Source organism: Drosophila novamexicana, unplaced genomic scaffold, assembly GCF_003285875.2.
Source record: "Drosophila novamexicana strain 15010-1031.04,08,12 unplaced genomic scaffold, DnovRS2.1 tig00004554-arrow-pilon, whole genome shotgun sequence".
NCBI lineage: Eukaryota > Metazoa > Arthropoda > Insecta > Diptera > Drosophilidae > Drosophila > Drosophila novamexicana.
Window position 1 is genome coordinate 5,061,602 of NW_020825051.1, and position 23,987 is coordinate 5,085,588.

The window sequence follows — 23,987 nt, forward strand, 5'->3', positions numbered from 1 at the left end:
GAGTTATATGTGACATTTTCATGCGGTGCAATGGTGCGTATGAGTGACGTTCAATAATCAGATTGGCCCCAAAATGCGCGCAAATAAAATCGAAAGTGCCTGTCGACAGTCTGCTCTCTCGCTCTTCATCACGCTCTCTTGCTCTATATTCCATTCAGTCTCTCTCGCACTCTCTTTTTTTTATTCTAACTTGCTCCTGAGGATGCAGCCACCTGTCGTCTGCCAGCTTACTAAGCACAACTAATGCTGATATAAGTTATAATCATCTGAAGCCGCTTGACAAGGCAACCAACTTTAACAAGTCAAGCTGTAGAGAGCGAGAGAGAGAGAGAGTGAGAGAGAGAAGGTGAATGCATAAGGGAACCGTCTGTTTATCTCTCTGGTTGTCCAGCTGTTGAGCTGTCCAGCTGCACGCCGCCGGCAAGGGCTAGTCACGACCCTCTCGGGACAGACAATGCGAAAACGTGCAACGCGCCGCCTTTAAAGGCTGCGGCTGTTTGTTGTTTATGCGCCCAAAAGGGCTGAACGAGAAAGGGACAGAGAGTGAGAGAGAGAGAGCGAGTGAGACAGAATGAGAAAGAGAGCGAGAAAAGTTTCACGCATGCGTAAGAGAAAAAGCAAATTTAAAGAGCAAACATGCTGGGAAGTGTCGAGAAGGCAAGTATCACAGGAAATTAAATATCAACTTTATTAAAGAAAGTTTTAAAGTTATATGACGCTTCTAGAAATGAATATATAATATTAGCTCAAGGTTTACACTTAAGATATGTCTATATTCTAGATTCAACTATAGCTTAGAAGTGTGGCTGTAGGAGATACTTTCCATAATAAATTGGGCAACAAGTGCGTTAAAATTTGGATTTAATTTGGCTTAAGGTTCGATTGAAACTCTTAAAAATTTGTTGTTGAGAGTCTTTAGTATACTCTATCAATCTATTTAAATATATTCTATATCATTCTTTATCATTAACATTAACTTTAAAAATATATACTAATATTAAGACCAGCTAAAGAGCTTGTCAGTGGACCAACAGGTCCCTGCTTGAGCTCATGCTGTGGAAAGTGAGCCCTACTAAAGCTAAAATAAATAGGAATAACAATAACAATCAGTTATATTAATAATAATATTACCAATAATACTAACAATAGTTAATGATTAATAATTTCACATATAATCGTAGACTATTTACCACAATTTACAGTTCAGCAGCCCACTGTGCATACGCAAAGAGAACCGAAATCATCTCTCTCTCTCTCTCTCTTAACCTGTCTCTTAAACTCCCATCTCTTTGGCCAAAATAATTTACAAAAGGCATCGGGCTAACCAAAACATGGCCACAGCCATTGATACAGACAGCAACGCACGAACTCAACGACGACGCATTCCGTGCTCCGTGCTCTGTGTCCGGCGCAAGACAGCCGTTGCCGTAGCCGTGGCCGTAGCCGTAGCCGTCGCCGTCGGCAGCGACGCTGTCATCAGTTCATTGTAGACATTTTCCCGGCACGGACGCGCGCTCCATAGGCGGGCGGAAAACAGTCGACGCAGCGAACGGAGTTTGCTTTGGGCTTTGCCACAGTTTCGGTTGAGGTTTCCACTCGATTTTCATTAGGCGACCGCAAACGGGACGCAAGCCGCAGACGTGGACGTGAACGTGAACGTGGACATGGACCCAACAAAATGTTAACCGTGCAGCACATTTAAGCGACAAACAAATGAAAAAGTGCGTAAATTATGACATTGTTTGCGGAATGTGGGCGGCCCGGAGGATGGCAGGGTGTTTAAATGTGGGCGGGTGCGATTTAAAAAAAAAAATAACAGAAAATGGAAAGGAAATCGCTTCGCTCGTGCTCTTTGTGTGGGTTTGTCGCTATTTATGTGTGTGTGTGTTTGTTTGTGTGTGTGTGTGGTGTCTGTGTGGCATGTCCTGATAACATCGCAGAAAGTAAAATTAGGGCAAAATGCTTCTGCAAGCAGCAAGGAGGAGAACAAGTCAATTCGCGTGCGAGAGGACGCCCCTGTTTGTGTGTGCGACTCCTGTTTTTGGGGTCTTCACACTCCCATAGCTCGGCACGGTCGGCGCCCAAAGTGTCCTCCTCGTCGCAGCCTAATTAATTCAATGGGCACCGTCCCAATCCGTTCGCCAGCCCCCCTCTCCACCCACCCACAAACTAGCCCAAAAGCGGCAGCCACGCGTTTCAAATTTGAATTCGAAATTCAATTTCTTAACAGCACATAAATAAATCATTGCAAGTTGCTCGCAATTATTTTGAAATCATTTGCAAAGTGCAAAATAAAAATAAATTTAAAAAATATATTTCATTTAAATACGCAGCTAGAACATACTTAGATACCAGCAGCATTAGCTACAGAGTGAAAGATACAAATGCAAACAGATAATGCGACGCGTTTCTTTCGTTGACTTTTTAAAAATACATTTTCCACATTTTCATTGCCAAGCTAAATCGTCGCAAATAAAATGTGTAGGGCGAAAGCACTCTCAAAAAAAAAAAACGAAAATACAAAAACAAATTAAATAAAATTAAAATGAAAATGAAAAAAAGAAAAAAGAGAACGATACGTGAACGTAATGAAAAATGAAAAACTCTCGTTATGTGAAACGTGAAATATGCCAAAGTGCGTAGAATATATATATATATATATATATATATGTGTATATACCCTGAACGTTATGCGACATTTAATTAAAAGCTCACATTTAATGGACAAACAAAAGGCGCATATTTAAAGGTCATCCAACTGACCGTTATTTTGGAAAATTTGTTGCCGGTCAACCAATAAAACGCCTCCCCCCTCCGACACCAGACAGCAAAATTGAGGACTTTGTCTGTAATCAGACAGACTAAAATGCTAATTAGGAAATATTTCTGAAATTAGAAGTAAATGCTCAAGGGAATTAAAACAAAAATTTAAATTTTTTAATATTTAATATTTATATATATATTTAAATGTTTAAATATATTTAACAGCTGTTAAAAATATTATTATATATTATCTAAGCTATTTTTGTTGGTTGCTTCGAGCGATTTTAGAATTTAAGGACCTTACCCCTCCAACCTCACCTTAGCTCTAAAACTTTTATTCTAGGAATATTTTTCATCAGCTCTAGCTACTTTTAAGCTTGATTTACTTGGCCATTTTTTAGCTGCTCTTTCTTTTGGAATTCCACACTTATCAGCCTAAGACTTAAGGTCCTCAACCTATCCTAACTTGTTGTTTAGTGTAATTTAGCAATGTGTTGACATAGCCATTCCACTGTTCCCAACCACCCCCCCCCCCCCTTCCCCCTTGCTCCTATGTTACCGCCCACCTACCGTGTGAGTCACATGTAGCTGTCATGCTCGCCGGATCCGTCGTCGTCGTCGCCGTCGCCATCATCGTTTCGTTGTCCACTCGACGTCATGTTCGGCCCACAACAAACATGACATTCTACGGTTCTTTTATGCTTGCCACATGTCACGGCAAAGTTAACTGCCACACAAACCACAAGGGCGCCCCAACCCCTGGCTCGTCCCACAAAACGGCCACGGCCAGACGCAAACATGACGGGCAACCATGGGTTAAGCATGTTATATTATGTTGTATTTTTATGCGCATCCATCCAAATCCATGACAGCCGGTGAAATATGGCGATGACATGGACAGCTTGCAATTATGCAAAAAGGGAGGCTGGTGGGCGGTGAGCTGGCCAAAGGTCAGGGCAGTTCGAACCTGAATTCGAATCGTCAATCAATGGAAATTGAAATTGGCTGCGACAAAATGCATGACTAATTTAATGTTAAATTGCGCGCAGCTCACAGAAAGAGGCTGCGCCTTGTTGAGCCAAGGCATCCCAAGCGACACACACACACGTTGGAGGACATCTCATATTGGAAACATGAGCAGAAGCAGAACCCCTTTGCCCAACGCCCACACAGCACTCGGGCGTAGAACCAGCGACTCTTTTATTGCCGCCACTTGAGCCAATATTTGCACATTTCAACAATGTTGCCTTTTTTGCATACATGTGTGCGTGTGTGTGTGTGTGTGCATGTGCTTGTGTGGGCGTGCCCCGCCCTCATCTATCAGGCGGCACTCAGCACTCATGCATGCACAAATGTAATGAAATATCCCGTTGCCATTATAAGCCCCTTCCCGTCTCTATAGACACACGGCATACACGTCCATATATAGATGTCAGGTAGCATAAAAAGTCGCAATTCAATTTAGAGCCCCGTTCCGGCCTTACGGTCTGCTGCCAATTCAAGTTGCACCTCCAACCAGTTGGCACAGCCCCGTTCTGCCCCGAGCCAGGTGCGCACAATGCCAACTTGTCGTGCTTTGTCACGATAGGGCTGCGAGTGGGTTAAGCAGGGACTCAAGTGGTTGCTGGTTGCACCCATAAAATGTCCTGTTCGGTGAGGCATCTAATTAAGTCTTACCACGCGTAACTTGTTTAGCTGCGAGTTAAATTGCTTAAAGATCTGCTAGTTTGGCTTTCTATGGAGTTTGCCTTATCTAAATCTATTTTGGGCAACGCCTGTCAACTCTTCGAAATTTAATTATGCATCTTGCTATGCAGAATTTATACAATTTAATGACTCACTGAGTTAAGACTTTTGCTTTTTGCAATTACAAAATTATTATTGAATCTATCATTTTCTTGGGAGAACTAATCTTAGCTTATATAAAATCTATTTCCACAACTGAACCTTTGATACGATCAGCGATCCTTTCACGGCTGTAACCCATTTTCTATCTTTAGTTTGGATTCGTGTAGATGGTTTCGCTGGTTTTTTGCTTAAACCTTGATTTGTTATAAATTATATATATTATATTCATATGTATTTACTTTATTTTATATACTTACTTTTAGACGCTGTCTTTCTTCTTGGCTCATTTTCGTTTTATGGACAATTGGCTTGGTTCAAACAACAGTTAAAAGGTTTTCGGTTCAAATCCGACTTGCAGCCTATTTCCTTTAGAGAAAAACTAAGATTACTTTTAAAAATGTCTCTTCTCTATTCTCTCAACTCACGTCGCATCTGTCTTGCAGCATCTCCATAGCTCAATTCATAAATAAGTTACAATTTCCCTCACATATGAAGTTCGCAAACTTCTAGCTGCTTCCGCTCAAACTCCAATCCGATCTCCCGTTACCCGGCTGACCACGTGACTAGACGTTTTCCGGGCTGGTAATGCGACACGCTTGCAGACGTTTGCCCATTCCCGGCCTGCACTTGGTCTGGTTCTCATGCCCGATTTCATTTGGCAGTTGTTGTTCCTCTGGTTGTTGTTCTTGTTGTTGTTGCCACACTTGAGTTGTTGTGTTTGTTGTTGTTATTGTATTGTTCTCGCTTTGGCCTCTTTGGACAGCGCGCACGTGAGCTTTGGCGCCGAGTCACCCCCTGGCATGGCCATAAGCACGCGATGCACTTGGCCAAGACGTGCGGCGCAACCCTTTTGGCTGCCCCGACAGCTGCAACTGTTGGCAATTTTCATTGTGCATAAACGGCACGGGGTGGAGGAGGTTGGGAAGGGGGCCACAGGAAAATTATTTTCATGCTCACGGACGGCGGCACTTGAGGGCATTCTTTATGACATGCCTGGGAAAATGTCTGAGCTGGCGCATACAAAATGCAAAGGCTTTGGATAAATTTCTGGCTTTTTATTAAATAATTTAAAGCGATTCCATTTGATCTCTGCTACAGCCATAGCTAGAGAGGGCAAAAGAGAGAGAGAGAGGAAGGGGAAGATGGACAGTTGAAATGTCTGCCGCAGCTTTGATACAAAATTGTCTATTTCCTGTTTGTCTGGCTGGGCCCCCCTGTTGTCATGGTAAGAAGTGCGCTCAAGGGGCGGGGCTAACAGGGAAATCGAAAAAGAGGACTCCAACAAAATAAAAATAACAAGCAAAGTTGACAAAACTGTCTCAAATTACCTCAGCAGCTGAAAAGGGAACCCCAAAAAGAATATAAATAAAACAGATTTTCGAATGTTGCCAAGTTTACCAGGAAAAGCTGTGGGAAATCCATGAACTTGACAAATTGCATGATGCTGAAAAAAATAAACAAGATTCAACACCCCTCCCTCCCTCTAACTCTCTCTCTCTCTCTCTCTCTCTCTCTCTCTCTCGCTCTCTCTCTCTCTCTCTCTCTATCTCTCTCTCTTTCTCTCTTTGATGCCCTCGCCAATTCTTTGATCTTGCTTTTGGTTATGTTGGCAAATTTTCAATCAGACAATATGTAAACAATTTTCCATTAAACTGATTAGATTTGAATGGCAGACGAAGCTATGAAAGTTTTAATTAAAATAACAATAAAAAAAATTGGAAATTTAATTGAATTTATAGCCGAGAGCTTTTGCTTAGCCCAAAATAAAAGAGAGTGCCATGAATCCTGTTCGGAAATGGGCCGACGCACAGAATTAAATTGAAATATGAACATGAAAGCTATTCATTTATCAAGAGCCCATCCACAACAAGGACGAAGATGACCTTAGACATTAACACATTCACACACAGTATGTGTGTGTGGGTGAGCCTTCATGGCACTATTTTTCAAGAAAAAATAAGAAGATACTCTGAGAGAATAAAGAAAACAAACGTGCCACAAAACGAGGCAATGGACCGACTCTTATCAGCATCTAGGGCCCACACTCACGAGCCTCTGCCATTGACGGGCCGTACGTAGACGCAACATACATTCTCGCCCACGCCCACGCCCAGGCCGTGCCAAGCAGGACTCGGGCGGGGGCGACCAGACAGAAAAAAGGCGATAATTTCGGGGCGCACGAAACGTGAGCAAAAGACAGAGAAAGTTGCGGCAGCTGGCGAGACAGTGGATAAATGAGTGGCACGATGATGGCCAGGGCCATTTCGGCGCTCGATTCCGTGCCACCCCGAGAGGCATTTGGTATAATCATTATCACGATAAGCACGAACGGTTTGATTTTTCCCCTTTTATTGGGGGGTCGTTGTCATTGACAGGACATTAGAAAAATCCGCGCCAGTCTCTGTCTTCCACTGCAGTCAATGTCTTTGGCATGATGCTCATTATCATCAACATCATGCCCGTTGCTATTATCATAATCATTATCATTGTTGATTCGCATTCAAGTGCAGATCCTTTGTCCTAGTTGAGTCGTACTGTTCCGCTGTGTTCCTGTTGTATCTTTGTGGCAAAGTGTTTTGTTTTGTTCCATTGATTCAAGTGGCTTTTTATCTGTACTCGATGGGATCTAAGTGCTTAAGCAGAGCGAGTGTACTTAGATTCTGCTTAAAGTTGTGGATATACTGAGAAACGACAGTAGGAATTACATAAAACATGTCTACAAACGAACGAACTTATTATTTGATTAGATGCCACTCGTTTTCCAATTAAAAAGTTTGCAAATCACTTCAAACTATCAACTTTATAGGCTTTGTGGCTGACTTACTTGCCCCAAAATCCGCATTTCGTTGGGGCCGCATTGTTAAGCCTCTAAAAAGTATTCAATTGTTGGCAAAATGCTCACACAAATCCCAAAACTCAACTTAAAAATTGCCGCTGCCCATTACAAAGTGCAGGATGAGCTTTTAAAAAGTTTCCCCCATTGTCCCTGCTGTCTTATTATGCCCTGTCCTTATGTGCGATGTGAAGGAAGGGTATGCCAGTATTTGTTCAAAATTATGAAGCAGGCTGAAGAAGGCCAAGCCCATTTATCCATATGGACTCCAAAATTTGGAGACTATATTAAAAAGGAGGCTCTCTCGAAATCCCTTGGGAGTCTTTTTACGAATAAATGTTTGCTAAGCTGCGGACAGGGTATCTCTTAGTCGAGCACTTTCGGTCTGTGCACACTTGTATTTTATATAATGTTGCTGCGTGTATTTTGTTATGGTTCTTCCTGCTCTTGTCTGCTCGCATGAAACTTTAGTTGACCCAGTTCCAAAGTATATGCACATTTCCCATCCAAACAGACAACGCTGCGTATGGGTAATGTTTGCTTTGAGCTCGAGCTAAAAGCTAAAAATGTCATCTGAAAGAGCAAAGCACGCGCCACGCTCAACGCACAACATTGACAAAACTTTCGACTCGCAACAAATTTGCTTTTAATTTAGCAACTCGCCCAAATCCGAAAATTCGCATTCCGTAAACTTGGCATTAAATTTCATATGCATGTTGGGTAAATATTAAGCGACATTTGTAAGGGCTGGCTGGGGCATGGCTTGCGCCTAATGCGAAAATAAATCAAAATTGTGGCAACTAGGCTGCGAATGTGTCTAAGGATATGCCGTCATCAGTTTAACTCGTCAGACGGCGTTTTGCTTATTCATCTAATTTCCGTCAGCCGAAAACGTTTGTAATTTGCAGATGCCCATAATATTGGCTATTTTTAAACGGATACAGCTATTTTTGGCGACGGTTGTAACTGCTACAGCTACTTTTAGCTATTTTTATTATCAGTCTTAGCTACTTTTTTTAAAGCGACAGTTAGCAACACTGGTCAGGTGCTACAGCTGCTGCTGCTGCTTCTTCCTTTGCATACTCTTCTTCTTTTGCTCTGCTGTTAATATACTTCATTTTAGAAAATGGCGCAGTCTGGTTAACCCACATTGACAAAGGGGCTGGCCAGCACACACATACACACACACACACACACACACACACATAGAATGTAACCGGCGCCTCTTTCATCAACGTCTTTTACCATTGTGTCAACAAGCGAGGGCAGCCTGTGACCCACTGCAACCAGCGCGTGAGAGTGAGAGAGAGAGAGAGAGTGGTAGAGAGAGAGGGAAAACGAGAGAGACATAGCAAGTAAGGCAGGCAGAACAACTGACTGCGGCATTAACTGCAGCACATTAATGTTATTGTGGGCGTCGCTGCGTGGGTTTTGCGCTTGACTGACAACAAGAGCCACCACAACAATAACAACAATAACAACTAGTAATAACAGCAAGCCGAACATGACATACCCTTGCAAACATGTATAGCTACCGATTATACCCACAGCAGCTACATGACATAGTAGAACAAAAATATTAACAATCCCAAGCGAATATGTGAGGCAAACTGTGAATCTTGTAAATGCTGGGCTTCATTTTTTGACATATCATTCCGATACTAGTAAGAATAGGAAAATATGTTCTATCTAAGTAAACCGAAAAGATTGCTATAAAGCTCGAATTTCGACCGTTTTTTCCTAAAGAGTTTTAAGATATAGGAGAAAAGGCTTTGTTCGTATGTTGCTCTGATTAATGCCCAGTTTATTTCAGATATTTTAAGTACAGGTCAGTTTTCTACACAATAACTTAATTATTATAAGATCAATCCTACTGTAGCTATATTATGTATGGATCCAAAGTTGATAAGCTGAGTCTAATCAGTTTATGCCAAGTTAAAGCAATATTTCTTGAAAAACAAAAACAACATTTTCGACCGATTATTCCTATAACTAATTTTTGATATAGTAGTCCAATTATTACACTTAAACAGACTGACGGATATGGCTATCATCAACTGTATAATGTTGTTGCTGTTCACAAATATAATATATTGCTACTTTATGGGGTTGGAAAAGTCTCCTTCTGTGTGTCGCACAATACGTGCAAAAAATTGTAACACCCTCTGTAAGGGCACAAAAAAAAACACGAGAGAAGCTTTTGTTGTTTGGGCGATTAAAAGTTTTATCCGTCGTTGTCGTCGGGGTTTTTGTCTTCCTTCGCTTTTGGCCTCATTCTTGTGACACCGTCGCAGGGGTTCCCATTTTCCTGTTGTTGTCGTTGTTGTTGTTGTTGCAGCTGCTGCTGTTCACTGTGGCTGACCTGCTAACCTCAGCCGCTGGCAGTTTGACTGACACCCCCGACCACCCGGCCAAACCCACTTGGCACAGTTTCTGCACAATTACGAGCCAATCAATTGCTCATGCTGCCAATAGTGTGCAATATATATATTGGGAGCGCGGTTTGTGCAACCTAATCGAACTTGGCTCGCAACTGTCCCGGCGTCCAGAGCCAACTAATTCTCGTCTTCTCATTCTCAAATTCTCTGTCACACTTTTCAGCAGCTGCGCACGCACCCGCAACCCAGCAACGGCAGGCCGCAGTCCAACATACTGAATGACAACTTGAGCCACAGTTGGCCAGGAGTCTGCTGGACCAAAGAGTAGCTGGAGCAGCAGGAACAGAAGCGCCCGTAGCCATGGGTGATCTTCAGGCAACCATCGAGTTTTCCGTTGAGCTGCACAAGTTCTTCAATGTGGATCTCTTTCAACGCGGGTAAGTGATTCGAGTCTTGACAGACCAAGAAAATAACAATTTCAAGTTAAATTAGAAAAATCTGATTCTCGGGTAAAACCCTTTTAAGAATGTCAGACAAGAAAATGGTAGCTACACAGTTTGGTTCACAGCTCAAATGAACCCGAGCCAATGTTTTAATTATATTTGTGCATTTTCAATATTTTCATGAAATAATGCGTTTTTAGTTAAACATGCCCGTTGTACTGAAAACAAGGCAAGTCGTGCTTATTTTCAAACACAAGATTCGGGCTAAAGTTGATTTCTAACCAAAATTGGCAGCTACCAAATATGGTTAGACAATTGCAATGGTTGGGGCCCAAGTTGTTTCTGCTTTTGGGCTTAGCCTTATACATGTGAACTAAATCATTAAAAAATACATATATAATACGGTAGGTTATACAATACTGGGAATCGATTCAGATTAAAAACACTTTGGAGACTTGATTTAAGGAATATAAGCTTGCGATTCTAATATTTTCTTACAATATTTAAGTGATAATAGTTTTAAAGGTCGTACATATTAGTCGGAGAATCAAAACAAAAATATCTTCAAATATTCAAATTAGGCAGTAAGCAATTAAGGCAGTAAGTAGTCTAGAGAGAAGTAGAATATGGACTGGAATGCTACGAAAACAATTTCAACAACTTTTATTACAAAATATAATTCAATTTGAATGCTAAATCAATATATTAGAATTCATCAGAAATGTATTCCACAGGGAACTCACTTTAGTTTGAACAGCGAATGAAAAGACTTTAGAAAACATTTTCTTAAAGCAATAAAATATATATATATTTGCAATTTCTAGCCGATATAGTAATGTGAAGCATAAGTAATAGGTTGGCAGCTCGAAATATCTGCAAGAATTCTGCGTAATTTTATATTTAAATGCATTTTGCAATGTTAAATGTTGCAATAGACCTAAAAACTCGCACATATGTTGGCAAGTACGCCAAATATCTTGAGCAAAACTGGGTCAATGTTCATATATTACGCGGAACAGCTACATATGAGTGCGATTCATTTATTTCACACGAATCCGTAATATAAATGTATATATGCAATACACCTGTAAAATCGAGAAAAAGGTTGTTAGCTTCTGCTCGAAGCTTTAAAAGATTACACAGAAACAGGAAACTTACGCCCTCGAAGTGTTGGGCAAACAAAACGGAACGCAATGCAATAAGAAAAACATGTATAAATATTTCAGTCGGGTGCAACCGACTGCAAAATACACGCTCACAGCGCAGGTCAGATAAAATGTTGTTGAACGAATTTTGGAGGCAAATTAAGAAGATTTTCTAATTGTAGGATATAAATTCATTTGAGAGTATGAACAGTCAGACAAAGCTAATATGCTGTTTTCACAGTCCGAGCAAGTATGCCAATACAAATATAAGAAAAATAAACAAACATAAAGGTTGCACAGGCAATCAACAGTGGGCGTGGCATTGCAGTTACCGTAGCACTCACTAATTGTCAGCAATGTGTTTATGCGATTTCATGCAGTTGTTGTTTTTGTTCTTATTGTTGTTGTTGTATTGGTTTTTTGTGCTGCTGTTGACGGCAGCCCTTGAAGATGAACGAGTGGCCGACAGAGCACAAAAAGGGGGTGTGGGGGGGCGGCCATTGCCGGGCAGCTCGTGTGTTAAAAATACATGAACAAAACAGAAGCTCGCATGAAATTTGCGCAAAAACATAAACAATTCCACAGTGAGAAAGAGAGATGTCAGGAGATAAAAAGAGAGTGAAAGGGAGAAAAACGGAATAAATTTAAAACAATTGTGCACTGCGATTTTTAAATGATGGTAAAAATAATGTGTGTGCGCGAGCTTTAAATATGTGAATATTTAAACAAATGAAATAATTCTTATGTAAATTAATCGAGAGTTTAAAAAATAATAACTGTACTTTACCAAACGGTGCACAAAATAAACATTAATAATGCTTTGTTCAAGCATATTTGCAGGCGTTGCACGCGGCGTATGCGTAATGTATGTGCAAGTCGGTATCAATTGATGATTAATATGGCCCATTCGCACCTGCCCCTCACACCCTCTCTCCCTCTCCCTCTCCCTCTCTCTCTCTCTCTCTCTCTCTTATGTATTGCAGACTCTACCAGGTGCGCTGCGGCCTGCGCGTTTCGCCACGCCTACCCGTCCAGGTGGAGACAAGCATACCCGAATCGAACAACAGCAAACCGAATGGAGCCAACGGACACGGCGCCGGCTCCATTGAGCCAGCTAGCGATAGCGAACGTGAACATGAACTGGCCTCGCCGGTGGATGCTGCCACAGTGCCGGGCATCGGCAGCTGCACATCCGCATCCATAATCAATGGCAGCGGCGCCTCGCGTATATTCCAGATACTCTATCGCAACGAGGAGGTGCCGCTGCGCGATGTTATACACTTTCGCAGTCATCTGTTGGGTGAGTAGACGACCAAAATAATCTGCACTTTGGGCACTTGCGGCATGTGGCACGAGTGCCAAGACGCAACTGCCGCATTCCTGGCGGGCGGCACAGCTGGCGCCCCGTCGAGCCACAAAAGTTGAAATCAAAGCTAAAGTTTGCTACTCAATTCGATATATAAATCAAATGCTTGACGCTGCACAAAATTTTTGGCTCTGTCGCGTGTCAACAGGGCAAAAGTTTTCAGCTCTGGGAAATGACCAAAAAAGTGCCTGAATCCAGCGTAGGAAATAGCTGAATCAGTTTAAAATTAGTCACGACTGTATATAGCCAGAAGTTAGCTAGAAAACAGCTGAATTGGCAGCACTGCTGCGCAGCTATATATAGGATACTTTATAGTTGCCACAAGTATATAAAAGTGGTTATTGCTAGAACTTCAATTTGGCATCGGCTCTCTAATTGCATTTACTGCATTCCAATAGAGCCACGCCCACCCTAAGACGCATGCACGCACACACGCACACATGCACACGCAGGCAATTAGCTGGCCAAGTTGGCAGCCCTTTGAAAATAGTTTTCATCCTCTTTCGTTACTTTGTTGCCTTTTAAATTGAATTTGCGCCAAAGGACACAAAGGACTTGCCCGCTGCATTGACCCAATTTGAAGGCATTTGCAAGCTCACGCCCAACAATAGTTCGAGCATCAAAGGCATAAAAAACACAGATAAGCATATGAGAAAATAGAAGAGAACGAAAAAAAAACAGACAAACAATATGAAAATGGCATAAAAAGTTAACCAGGCGCAAAAATGGAAAACAAATTGAAAGTCAATTTCGTGGGTCGCATGGCAGGCGGGCTGGGCTGGGCGTCGCCGAAGGCGCTCATAAATGGGGGCATGGCAATAAAAACGGAAAATAATAATAAATAAATATAAAAAAAATACAACAAGAAAAGCGAACGCTGCCAAAATGTTTTGTTCGCCATTCTACGGCAAGAAAATAAAAATAAATACTCTGCAAGTAGAACCTATTTGCATGAATATAGATATTTATTTTTATTTTTATATATTCATGCATTCGTTTTTATGTGCATTGTGTAATATATAATATATATATATAATATATAATATATTAACTTAGTATCAATCAGTTCTGTTCTATCTCCTTTCGACACTAGCTTTAAGTCTTATACTTTTAACAATTTCAACTCAATCCTTTAAAAAGTTTCTTTTGACAGTTCTGATAGGGCATTTACAGAATGTCCACTTGAAATAAATAGTTACTGATTAGAGGCACACACAAATGAAGTTGTATGTGGTATTCCCTTATGCTTGGCACATAAAAGCTTAATATATATTATCAAGGTACGCCTTAGTGATTATATTATGTATTTCAATCTTATTACCAGCCCCCTTGCTCAGCCCCCTGGCTACCTCTTTCACATAGCTGGCTGATGAGCACTTGCCAGACTTCATCAGATACCCGAGCTTCTCGGTGCTGCCTCTTCGATGTGTTGGGCTCAAGTTCATCGACACGTTGTTGTTGCTGAAGCAACATCATCCACTTGGCTGTTGGGTAAAGTGATTAATTCATTTGGACAAGTTTTGCTGGCTTGTGATGGGTCCTTCTATAAACACAACAGCCAGCAGCTTGTCAAGTGGCAGCAACAAAAGGCAACAAAAAAAGAAAAGAAATAACCGCAGGAAAACAAAAAAGTTACTTTTACTTGACAGCTTTTTGTTTTAGTTGATGTGGATATGTTTCTAGGATGCCTAAGCAGAGCGCCATACAAGAGAGCTGCTTCGAGTAGCTATGCAATTTATCTCTTTTACACGTGCCTCGACGCACAGGTGCGCGTTGCTGCAACTGCAGCGTGTGGCAAATTGTCACGGGCAACAGTATAAAGCAGCATGATAAACTATGCCACAAAAGTTGCTAGGGGATTTGCCACGCACTCAACTCAAAGAGCTCAGCGTTTAAAAAAAAATGCCAGCAGAATGAAATAAATGCTGAATAAAAACCAAACTAAAAATAAAGAAAAGAACACAAACAAAAACCTGTCAGGCAATTGTCACACGAGGCGTATGAGCAATGCCCAAGGAGGCCAAACAAATCTCAGACAGCCAGCAGTGGGTGGCCCGGGTTGCGGGAGGTGCGTCGGCAGCTTAGGGAGAACTTTTCTTTTATTGCCTTTGAATGCGACTGAAGTCAGACTTGGATTTGGCTTTAGCCGCGCAAATCCCCATTTTATGAAAACAAATGAATTTTATGCCACACACAGAAGAGTTTGATGCACGTACAGCTTGAGGCTGTGTGTGTGTGTGTGTGTGTGTATTGGCCAACATATAGCTGGCCAGAAAGACGCATCGACGTGTAAAGTGAATTGAATTTGATTAAATGACATCAAGGATATGGACTGTGGCCAGTTAAAGTGTATTAGTAACGAGATTTACGCTTAGTTTCTGTTAATACCTTGATGAATTTATGACTCAAGTACATATACACACACACATATATAGCTGCGGCAGCATATTGATTAGTTTACCTGCCACAACATTAACTGTGTTAACACACTTGAAGCTCGTTTGTGGTTAAGCCACACGATGGCCTAAGCGAAAACCGATAATCAATGTTAATGGAGCATCGGGCATATCTGGGGGGGAAACTAGCCTTAATCGAATGTGGGAGCAGAAGCATCTGAAATATGCGGACACGCCAGAACTGCAAATGCCTCACGAAACGGGTCAAAGGAGCATCATGTTTTTGTGCAGATGTATGTAACTGCCAGAAGAAATCGGATCTAGCCGAAAAAGGCATATTAATTCCTGATAAGGACGAAGAGCTGAGTCCATCTAGAGATATCCCTCTGCCTGGTTTTTAAGCATAATTCGAAGATGTTACGAGCTAGAGAACGCATTTCAAATGCACGCATTGTATGTATCTGTAGAAGTTCAGGGTAACTGCTAGTCGGGCATACCCGACTAGAGCACACTTACATATTTGAGCTGGGGACTTGCAGCTCAAGTTGACCATATGACAACATTAAATTAAACCTCCCTCTCCCTCTCACTCTCTCCCCCGTTCTCCCTATCTATTTCTGTCTTGCTTGCAGTTGACAGCCGTCACCTGAAGGAGTCCATCGAACGAGCTGAGTTCTCATTGCAGCTGGAACTATGGTTCGGCGAACAGAATGGCACCAGCCAGTTGACGTTGGCCTCCACACGCAACCTGCAGCTCAACTTTCATCCGGGACGCGGCCTGCACTATCATCTGCCCGTGCTGTTCGACTACTTCCACTTGGCGGCCATCAGTGTGGGCATTCATGCCAGTCTTGTGGCCCTGCATCAGCCATATATCAAGTGAGTGCAGCAGCAGCAGCAGCAGCAGGGGGCGGGGCATCAAGTATGTCTGGGCAGGCATGCAAAGTAGAGTTGACAACATGATCTCTAATGTCAATGTTGATAGTCATATATATTTTATCCTCCTGTGGCCCGATGTCCTGCGTGTCCTGCTGCGCTTGATTGGAGCAGCAGCAGCAGCGCCTGCCCGCACAAATCATTTCCAACTCATTAAAATTGCACACAACCCACCGTCTGAGCCCCGCTGTCTGGACGGGCAATAGTATTATACAAAAGCAACCACGGCTCCGGCTCCTGCTCCTATTCCTGCACCTGCTCCTGCTCCTACTCGTGCTCCTTTTCCAGTTCTGGTTTTGTGTGCATACATATTTTAATGACTCTCGTATTTCAATTGTCTTCCTCTTCTCGACCGACGGGCGAAACTTGGCGACAACTGCAACAACAGACTGCAGCATTTGGGCGGCATTCATGGCAGGGGCGTGGCATCGCTACTGCTGCTGCCAGCCAGCAACTTACTGCAACCATGGCGCAGTCAATTTTTACGCCGTTTGATTCAGCAAAAGTTTGTATATGCCACGCCCACCCACTCCTCCTCCCCCTCTCATAACTTGAGCGGGGAGGCAGCGGCAGCTGTGGCCAAAGTTTCTAGTGCAACAGACTCTTTAAACTGTATTTTGTATCGCTCGAAAAGTAAAACTTGTGTCCCCCACCTGGCATTTAAATAGGCCCAAGTCTTTCCAAATTCATTAATACGAATCGTAAAGTCGCCCACTGAAATCACTGAAGCAGCGAGCTTGGAGCAAATGAATAATAGATTAGCCCCTTGGAATTGAGATTCCTTGTCGACCTTGGCCCCTGTCTGCTGTGAATTCTGATGTTGATTGCATTTCATCGCAACCTCCTGGCTGGCAGCTGTAAATTGCCTGATTATCCACCTGCGAAACTGAAAGAGAATTCAAGAAAAGCCAGCTTAAAAGTATTTAAATGCTTTAAAGTTGATTTAACTTTATGTTAAATTTTCCTTGATTTTGGCAGCTGCTCTTTTAATTCCTACTTTGTAGTTTGTCCCTTTAGATAAAATAGCTTTTAAGACCATTTAGTTTTTAAATCGAAAGTGAATACCAAGATTGCAAACTCAAATTGACCGAACTCTGAAGCGAATCCTAAAAATTAAATTAAATTCTGAGCTCCTCAGCGATTGCAGAAATCTAGATTCCAAGAAGTATTTTGCCCTTTTTTGGTGGAATATATTTTCATAAACCGTTTCGAACCTAAAACTTGGACTCACGAACCGAACCTAAGAATGAGGCTTCGTTTCTAACCTTAAAAATTTGCGTGTGCAATCTTGGTAGATGCCCGAAATGTAGAATGAAAGCAATTTTGTTATTGTTTAAATTCAATTCACCACATTTATTTAATATTTTAATCTCAACATGTAACCCAATCGAAAACCAAATCAATATCGTATATAACCCCATACAAAATATATAAACAATCTAACGAATGGAACAACTTTCACCCACGACTACAAAACGTACCCGGCTTTCGGTACAGGAAAAGCATATTCTCATTTATAAAGTTATGGTAAGATTCAACAAACGTATCGGCATCTCTCTACTTTCATCCACTCGTAGTTGGTGTAGTCGCCAGTTTTGCAGCGCTTTCTATGTGTGTGTGGGTTCAGTTCATGAACCGACTGTAGTTCTTTTTTTGCATTAGAATGAACCAGTTCTGATCACATTTGCTCTTTTTTTGCAGCGCGCCACGCAGCTCGAAGCCCTGGAGCGCCGGGAAGCTGAGCTGCCGAGGGAACACCTCGCCGGGCCCACTGGAGGCGGTGTTCTTTGGCCCACAGATTGGCGGCACCACCAAATGCAGCGGCGGGCCCACCGGCCGTCTGCTGCAGTCCCGCCAGATCCATCGGGACATCTGCTGCCTGCTGCTCGGCGCCATCGAGCAGCTGAAGGCGACCCTCAACGAGTTCAGCACCGTGCTGCCGCCCAGCATCAATTCACAGATTGGCTCACCGCCGCTGAGGGAGAATGACACGGGGGAGCGTCTGCAGCAGCTCTTGGAGCAGGCCAAGGTAAGTGGGAATAGGCGCCGGGTACATCTGGGTAATTGAAACTTTGCTCTTGCAGCTGCTCGAGGCGGAAGATGACTTCGCCACGCTGGCCAATTCGGACATAGCGCAGCTGTGCGCGGAGAACATCTTCTGGTGGCGCCGTGTGCTGCTCGCCTCCCGATCCTCGACGGCGGTGCACACACTGCTCGCCCGCAAGCACCATATCCTGCGGGTGCGACGCTTTGCCGAGGGATTCTTTGTGCTGGAACAGCCGCGTCATGCAGCCGCCGGCTGTCTGGAGGTCAACAGCAGTCCGGGTCATTGCCAGGGCTATGCGGGCATTGCGGAGCTGGCCAGACGCAGTCGCTATCTACAGTCGCTGCCGCCGCTGCCTGTCCACTGCACGCCCATCGACGGAGATGCGGCGTCGCTGCCGCTGATATTTGAGGATCGGTATGTGGTGCCGGGTGCCGGCTATGCGAGGCGTCGCTCCGGTAGCGATCCGCAGCTGGAGGAGACAACCGCGGCGGGCAAGAAGAAGACGCCGGATAAGACGCACTCGAGCAGCAGCCTGAACGGCACCAAGGATTGCCTGGCCTGTCACTTCGACTACGACTATCCGCCGAGCAACGGCAACGGCCCGGCCCATCCGCATGCCAAATGCGTGGTCACGCCCCGTTTTGCGCTGGGCGGCGAGGTGCTGCAGGCCAGCCTGACGATAGCACCCAGTAACAAGGAGGCTCAGCCAATTGCTCTGCGTCACAATCTGTCCAGGCACTCGGTCACCGGCTTGCTGGAGGATCTCGATACCGAGGGCAACGAGCCCACGTTGCCGACCACACGTCACAGCAAGTCGCTGGATCAGCTGGATGGCGGCCAGACCACCACCGAGACGCACGTGCTCGAGCCCGCCTGCAATGGACGCCAGGTGAGCTACAACACGCTGCCTGCGGGTCTGGCCCGACTTCAGGCGGACGACCTAATGCGCAACATCTGCGAGTTCCGGCAGCGCTACGGGAATGCCAGCAAATTCGACTACTTGCACGAGATCAAGCTGCTCAATCCGCCCAAGCAGCAGCAGCAGCAGCTGCAGCCACAGCCTGTCGGCACTGGCGCCTACAATTCGCTGCCGAAGAGCATGTTGCCGCCGCGCAACTCCTATCCACCGCCGCCGCCCAGCCAATACACAACGATGCCGCGAAGCAGCAGCTCGCAGATACCCAGAGCCGTGGAGATAGCCCGCGTGCGTGTGTCCGACATCAAGGAGATGCTGCGCCAGGGCCAGGCCGCGGGCACGCTGCGCAAGGAGTCCAGCAGCTCGGAGAGCGACATGATGCAAAAGCTGCAGCTGCTCAGCTCGAGCAGTGTGCCCTTCCGGCTGGATGCCACAACGACGGTGAATAGCAACAACAACACGAACAGCAGCGATCCGAACACGAGCGGCTTCAGTGAATCGCTGCCCAATTTGGCGCCGCCGCCGGAATTCGACTCGGATACGCGCAGACCTCGCAGCAATTCGACCTCCTCGCTGAGCGAGGAGAGCGGCTGGGTCAGCAGCCGGCGCAGCTCGTTGGCCATATCCAGTCCGGACACAATCACCAGCACCGGGCAGCATCAGAAGAATCAGCGGCAGACACAACTCAACCTGGGCATGGGCATGGGCCTGGAGACGCGGCTCAATGGCGAGCAGTTGCGTCTGCGGCTCCAGAAGCTGCTCGACCAGCAGCAACAGCCACAAAAGCAAACCAGAAAGCGCCAGTCGGCGGGTTCCAGCCAAAGCCGCACGCCCGCACGACAACATCAGCAGCAGGAGAAGGATAGGGAGAAGGAGCTGCACAAGAAGATCTCATCCGTGACCGTGACAATCAGGAAGGAACGTTCACGTTTTCAACTGGATCGGCTGCGTCAGCTGCCCAATGGCGAGTCCACCGAGGTGGAGGACCTAGAGCGTCCACCGCCGCGGCGCAGCCGGCACAGAGGAGGCACCGCCGCCGCCAAGTGCGAGAAGTCCAAATCCGACTTTGATATAACCAGCTTGAAGGATTTGCAGCCGCTGGATGCCGTATGCCTGCCGCCGCCACAGCAGTTTCAGGATCAGGAGCAGGACCAGGTGGTTGCACCTCCGCCACCCGATGAGTTTCGCGATCCACCACCGGAACCGGCACCCGCTCCAGCTGCAGCTCCAATGCCCGGGTCGGTGCCGATTGCCCTGCCATTAGCCATTCCCGCGCCGCCAGCCGTGGCCAAGTCGAAGGCCAAGTCCATGCCCTGCCATATGCTGCATGCGCCAACGGCATCGGCGCTCAAGGAACGCCAGCCCATCGGAGCCATTGACAATCCAGTGTACCACATTTACGAGTCACTGCGTCCCATGTCCACGCCAGCGATCTTCAGCAACAAGCCGGTGCTGAAATCCCACAGCCTGGCGGAGCTCAAGCGACCACCGCAGCATCAATGCAAGACGCCGAGCCAGGAGAATGGCCTGGATGTGGAGCCGGACGAGAACAAGGAGAATGCCAATGGTCAAGTTGTGGGGCGTGGCAAGCCATCAAACGGCTCCGTCGCCAAGCACAAGCGCAAGAGTCCGCCGGCTGGTCAGGCTGGCCAGGAGTCCAGTCCGAGCATTTCGCTGCTGGAGTTCGAGAAGTGCCGCGAGGAGTTCCGCAAGCAAGTCAAGTACCAGGGCAACATCTACTCCGACTATGTGCAGCTGGCCTCTGAGCTGCCCTATTTCTACATCAGCGACGAGTATCGCGCTTTCTCGCCAAATGGCATGCACCTGGTCATCTGTGTGCACGGACTGGATGGAAATTCGGCGGATCTGCGTCTGGTTCGCACCTATCTGGAGCTGGGTCTGCCCGGCGTGAATCTCGAGTTTCTCATGTCCGAGCGCAACCAGGGCGACACCTTCTCCGACTTTGATACCATGACTGATCGGTAAGTCCAATAATTGATTCCCCTGATGATCGACCAAATTGATTTTGGGTTTATCCTGCAGGCTGGTGGCCGAGATCCTTTACCATATCGACAGCTGCGGCTTGAACCCGGCACGCATCTCGTTCGTGGCTCATTCCCTGGGCACCATCATAGTGCGCAGCGCCTTGGCGCGTCCACAGATGCGCCCCCTGCTGCCGCGCCTGCACACGTTCCTCTCGCTATCTGGTCCACATCTGGGCACGCTCTACAACACCAGCGGCCTGGTCAACATGGGTAAGTGAGCCTGTGGCTAATCCTAGAGCAGATTATTGCATTTCTGCTTCTATCAGGCATGTGGTTCATGCAAAAGTGGAAGAAGTCCGGCTCCTTGCTGCAGCTGTGCATGCGCGACACCACGGACATGCGCAACAGCTTCCTCTACAGGCTGAGCCAGCGGAGCACTTTGCACCACTTCAGCAACATTCTGCTGTGCGGCTCCAGTCAGGATCGTTATGTGCCCTCGCACTCGGCGCGTCTGGAGCTGTGCAAGGCCGCCATGCGGGATACCTCCTCGTTGGGCACAATCTACAGGTAGACTTTTTGATATTCAGATAATAGAAGATGCCGGTTCGTGCATCCGCTTAAGCACATTCACAAACCTACGACCAAATCAGTTTCAATCAAAACTCTGGTGTCGAACCAGTTTCTGGTTCAAACCCGGCTTAATTTAAGACAATGAAAGATAACTAGATTTATCTGATTTATTCCTGCAGGGAAATGGTTCACAATGTCATTGCACCCATCCTGGCCCGACCGGAACTGACGCTCGCCCGGTTCGATGTGCACCACGCCCTGCCCCACACGGCCAACACGCTGATCGGAAGAGCTGCCCACATTGCGGTATGAAAAAGTCTTCGTTAAAAATTACTCTATCTATTTAGAATTCTGTATCGCCTAGGTGCTGGACTCGGAGCTGTTCATCGAAAAATTTATGTTGATTGCGGGCCTGAAGTACTTCAGTTAACATGGCTAATGCGAAACCGGGCTAGATTAATCAACAGGACAAATGTTGGTGACTTTTGAACAGCCTCTATAAAGTACTCGTATTTTAATGTTATTTAATATGTATTACTAGGTTCGATTCAGTTCGAAACACACACACACAGGGTACAATACTCTTTTACTACTTTATCCAAGCAAGAACAAGTTTCTTCAGCCAACAAATTTCAGCTGCAGTTCAGTTGGAATAAGGAATTTATTGAAGCAAATTGTTAGACTTGAAATTTTTTACCAAAGCGAATCTTTTGTAGAGCATTGATTACTAAATAGTAAAAACACACACACGAAAGGAATCATCAATTAATCAAAAGGAATATTGAACGTTTAATCAAAAACTATAACCAAAGCGGCATAACTGTTGAAAACGTGTTATCGATAATTATCGATTAATTATAATTACATTTTTATAGATAATAGAGTTGAAAACTTGATGCACACAAAAGCAAAACGGAAGCCAAAGACATCCATCATAAGTAGCATAGAACTAAGTTAAAAACTATTTACGAGACTTTACGAAACGGTTGAATTGGAAAAGTGGAATTAAAACTGAAGAGATCATGTTAAGTATACGTAACTAACGGTAGCTGAGCACACGATAACAAGGTTGCATTTCGATAAATATGTATTAGCAATTGTGAGACTTATTAAACACACAAGAACAAGTGGTTTTTTCCAAATCTTTGTACTGCTAAAAAGCAACTATGGTAGAGAGAATTAGAGAGTAGCGTTAATAGACATTTTTAGAGTTGAGTAGAGCTAATGCATTTCTGGAGCGTGCGTCAATTAAGCTGGATATTATTGTAGGGAACGTGTGCAAGCGTCTTGTGGGCATTTGTTTAGCTCAAATATGAATTTGTTATTGGGAACAACAAAAATGTTAGTAAATGAATCGACATGTAGAGGAGAGCAGTTAGGTCAACTTGAAAATTTTGTAGTCTAGTCGTAGCCATTTGTCTACATACATACATAGTTATGTGTTTTCTGAGCTTTTTCAAATTGTTGTTGTGAACCATTTAGCTTACCAGTTCGACTTTTCTTGTATAACACTTTTTGAAATCTACCCGTTATGCCTATACATACCAGAAGTTGCATTCTATGTGTATAACCGTCCTAAATCTTAAGCAATGTACATCAGCTTGCCAACAAATTGATTTTAAATACATGTTTTATGCGTAGCACTTAAGAATTTCGCGAGCTGTTTCCTTAGGCACTTCGATTTTTACTAAATGTATCCAAACATATTGTGCCCTCAGATGCGACTTAAGTGTTTTTCATTTCAATAAAATACACTAAAATTTAATTTTAGTAAAATTCTAGTTATCTACTGAATTTATTACTCAAAATAATGCATTTCTGAAAACTTGATTTCGTCAATATATCAATAATTCATTTAAAATAGGTACAAATGTATTAAGTTAGGCAATAGCTTGAAAATGTCCCTAATTATGGATTATGTCTACTTGTATGTATGAATGTATGTATGTATGTATGTATGTATGTATGTATGTATGTATGTATGTATGTATGTATGTATGTTTGTATGTATGTATGTGTATGTATGTATGTGTACGTATGCATGAATGTTTTATTTATCTTAACACAGTCCAAGTTTCATATCACTGCGCTACGACTTTAAATTAAATGAATTTTTAAGCGCTCTCCTCCTCGATTCTCAAAAATTTAAGTAGGCTTTGCTAAAATTGAACAAGGCAGTCAGTTGGCTCCAGCGGCCGGTGGAGGAGCAACCCCAGGAGGCGGTGGACCAGGAGGCGGTGGCCAGGAGGAGGTGGGGCGGGTAAGTAGATATGTATGTAGATGTATGTATGTATGTAGATGTATGTAGATGTATGTATGTATGTAGATGTATGTAGATGTATGTATGTATGTAGATGTATG

At 44.4% G+C, this 23,987-nt stretch overlaps 1 protein-coding gene across 1 annotated transcript; it reads left to right on the forward strand.

Moving 5' to 3' along the window:
- The first annotated feature begins 1,589 nt into the window (after positions 1-1,589).
- Positions 1,590-23,362, forward strand: LOC115769835 (protein FAM135A). Its single transcript, XM_030714809.1, has 10 exons — positions 1,590-1,721; positions 10,046-10,259; positions 12,394-12,710; positions 15,805-16,051; positions 17,810-18,137; positions 18,193-21,053; positions 21,115-21,326; positions 21,383-21,623; positions 21,806-21,932; positions 21,991-23,362. The coding sequence occupies exons 2-10, from the start codon at positions 10,183-10,185 to the stop codon at positions 22,054-22,056; spliced, it is 4,476 nt and encodes a 1,491-aa protein (XP_030570669.1). The 5' UTR covers positions 1,590-1,721; positions 10,046-10,182; the 3' UTR covers positions 22,057-23,362.
- Positions 23,363-23,987: the final 625 nt, after the last annotated feature.

Bases quoted from the DNA above. Each gene is read 5' to 3' on its own strand.
- LOC115769835 (XM_030714809.1), top strand. From the start codon at position 10,183: ATGGGTGATCTTCAGGCAACCATCGAGTTTTCCGTTGAGCTGCACAAG. The intron at 16,052-17,809 runs GTGAGTGCAGCA...CTTTTTTTGCAG, and splicing joins CTGCATCAGCCATATATCAA to CGCGCCACGCAGCTCGAAGC. The intron at 18,138-18,192 runs GTAAGTGGGAAT...TTGCTCTTGCAG, and splicing joins AGCTCTTGGAGCAGGCCAAG to CTGCTCGAGGCGGAAGATGA.